The 2500-nt window shown below is 41.8% G+C and overlaps 1 protein-coding gene across 1 annotated transcript in view; it reads left to right on the top strand.

The window, feature by feature from the left end:
* The window catches only part of LOC138008008 (protein CIP2A homolog L-like), a 19783-nt gene that overhangs the window by 11511 nt on the left and 5772 nt on the right, over nt 1-2500 (top strand). Inside the window, exons 14-18 of the mRNA XM_068855174.1 lie at nt 477-732; nt 963-1028; nt 1131-1241; nt 1332-1394; nt 2407-2448. Coding sequence (XP_068711275.1) covers nt 477-732; nt 963-1028; nt 1131-1241; nt 1332-1394; nt 2407-2448 — 538 coding nt within the window. The remainder of the gene's footprint in view (nt 1-476; nt 733-962; nt 1029-1130; nt 1242-1331; nt 1395-2406; nt 2449-2500) is intronic.

Here is a 2500-nt window from a genome sequence, read left to right on the forward strand (position 1 = left end):
ACAAGATAATTTGCGTCAAAATAATGTTCAGTCACAATTTTGTTTAGTAACTCCTTTATTCACCCCCCAATGCCTTCCACAGTAACTAAGTACAGTCGAACGTCGATTATCCGTACATTTCGCGTTATCCTGACTTTTTTCTCAGGTCCCGATTTCTTCATGAATATTAATTAAAGCAGAATGTACGCAATAAATGCACGCACATAATCGAAGAAACCAGTCACGCACAGTTCGTTCAGGCCGTGTTAAGCACAGATGGGCTGCTTGCGGGAATTATTTTTGGACCTCGAATTCTTTTGTCCTTTCTAATCGAACAACCATTTATGGCAGATGCAGAGTTAAAACCGCGAAGTAAAGTACCGTTCTTGGTGTGGGCGTTTTTAAATAAAAAGAAAAGTCCTTTTCAATATTAATTTTTGTCCGAACGTCTTTAAGTGAGTAACTCCGTGAATTTTTCATAACCTCGTTGTATCAAGGCTAGGAGACCTAATCGCTTCTAACAATGCAGCTTGTGAAGAGGAAATGGCTCTCTTGAGAAGACCCAACGATGCAGAGCTCAGCCCACCGTCATCACCTCGGCACCAGGTCTCAGTAGCCAACGGTCGGAACACGGCCCCTTTGCGTCCAGTATGCCCGCAACATGTGCCCGTGAAAACCAAACCTCCACCGAGGAATTTGCAGTATGATGCAAATATCGAGTCCCTGATCGAGAAGATGAAGTCAGGATTAGAGGTTAGCTTTCACTCACTAATACCTTGATTGATTTCTCAAACAAATGAATCAATGGAAGTCTTGCCTCAAGGCAAAACGCTCTATTTTCTTCAACTCTTTTTAATCGCAGAATCAGACATCACATGCTTTTTTTTGGTATACCTGTCGTTACCATTGGAGATGTAACAGTGTCTTTTCAAGCTCAACCAAGTCAACTTGATTTTGTACTGAATTTCTCTTTTGCACCGCAGATCAAGCCAGATCCACACGCTTCTGAAATCATGGATATTTATGAAGCTAAGCTGGCGGCTTTAGTGGTACGTTTCTTGACATGTACCAATTTCTTTCAATCCATCTGCTGGATTTTGTTTTGTGTGAAGTGGCATGTATGACTGACACGATGTCATTTCAATTTTCAGACTAAGGAAAGTCATCTTCAGGATCTTCTTGAAGCGAAAGCTCTTGCCCTTTCTCAAGCTGACCGCCTAATCTCCCAGTACAGATGTCGAAGAGCGCAATCGGAAGCCGAGGTATGACGATATTCTCTCGGAAGCGTTCGGCGCCTTGTAACTGTCATTTTTGAGCGACGTTTTCGACATTTCGACATTTCTCTCTTTCAGTGTGCTAAGTTGATGCAACTCTTGCAGACGACGGAAAAGAAGGCAGAGAAACAAGCGGAACAGGTTCATTGAATAAAATTATTCCATTTAGCTTAGAGCGGTTTTCAATTGAGTGTCGAAAGTAATTAGCGAATTACTTTGGTTTTGCATTACTTCACTCAGTGATTGGTTCAAAGTTCTCGCGCCACTTTTTCAACCAATCAGAAGTGAAACCAAAACCAATTGTGGCTTGCGCGTGCACATTTTCCCGCGCTTTGTGTCGGCTACGAGTAATTACTTCGAGTTTTGATTGGTTTACTGGATTGTCTCCGTCCTTTTTGATTGGCCAAAGTAATTACTTTGGTTTTGGTTTTACGACACTCGATTGAAAACCGCTCTACGGTATGGATCGGCATAGATCGCTTCGATATTATGTCACGGTGACCATTTAGGTCTCTGTTAAGACAAAAACGGAGGCCATGATGGTGTGTCAAGAGAATTGATTTCTATTTGTATTCGAGCCTGTTGCAGGCGTTCAGTTGGTAAACGTGACGAAAAATGAAGGGGGGCTTGGAACGGGCGGCGGAAACTTCAAAGGAACGTGTTCTATTTGCATTTGTACTCAGTCATTTTCTTTCTATTTCTTATTTGTATTCAGTTCTTTTCTAAGCGCAAATGCATCTGCTGATCACGCGAGTGTGTAAGGGCTCTCTTTGGGGATTTTCTAATGGTGGCTCGAGCTCGATTTCATGTACGGCAAAAATCCTTGGAATCCTCGCCACAAAAACCGCGAAAATTGTTCGATAGTGTCAATTCGAAATTATAGAAATGGTGTCATTTAAAAAGAAAATTACGAGAAACGTTCTTAACGTGTTCCAAGGCTATACTGGGCAGTCGTGAACGACTTTAGTAGATACAACAAATGTTAGTATCTTGTAACAACTATACAACAAATTAGCTGACTGGGAGAAGTCGTGCACGACTTATTAGATACAACGTATGGTGCAGTGTTTAACAAAAGAGACCACTCTTTGGTTTTATACCACTTTACAGTTTTACCATTTACATGCCCCTACGTGTTGTGCGTTTTCTCTAGATAAACGAACTGCTTCAAGCTCAGAAGGCCGCAACTAAAGAGGTACTGTCAAATTCGCTCGTCAACTTGACCATGCTCTGATTTCAGCTGCGTT

This window comes from Montipora foliosa, chromosome 6, assembly GCF_036669935.1.
Source record: "Montipora foliosa isolate CH-2021 chromosome 6, ASM3666993v2, whole genome shotgun sequence".
NCBI classification, from domain to species: Eukaryota; Metazoa; Cnidaria; class Anthozoa; order Scleractinia; family Acroporidae; genus Montipora; species Montipora foliosa.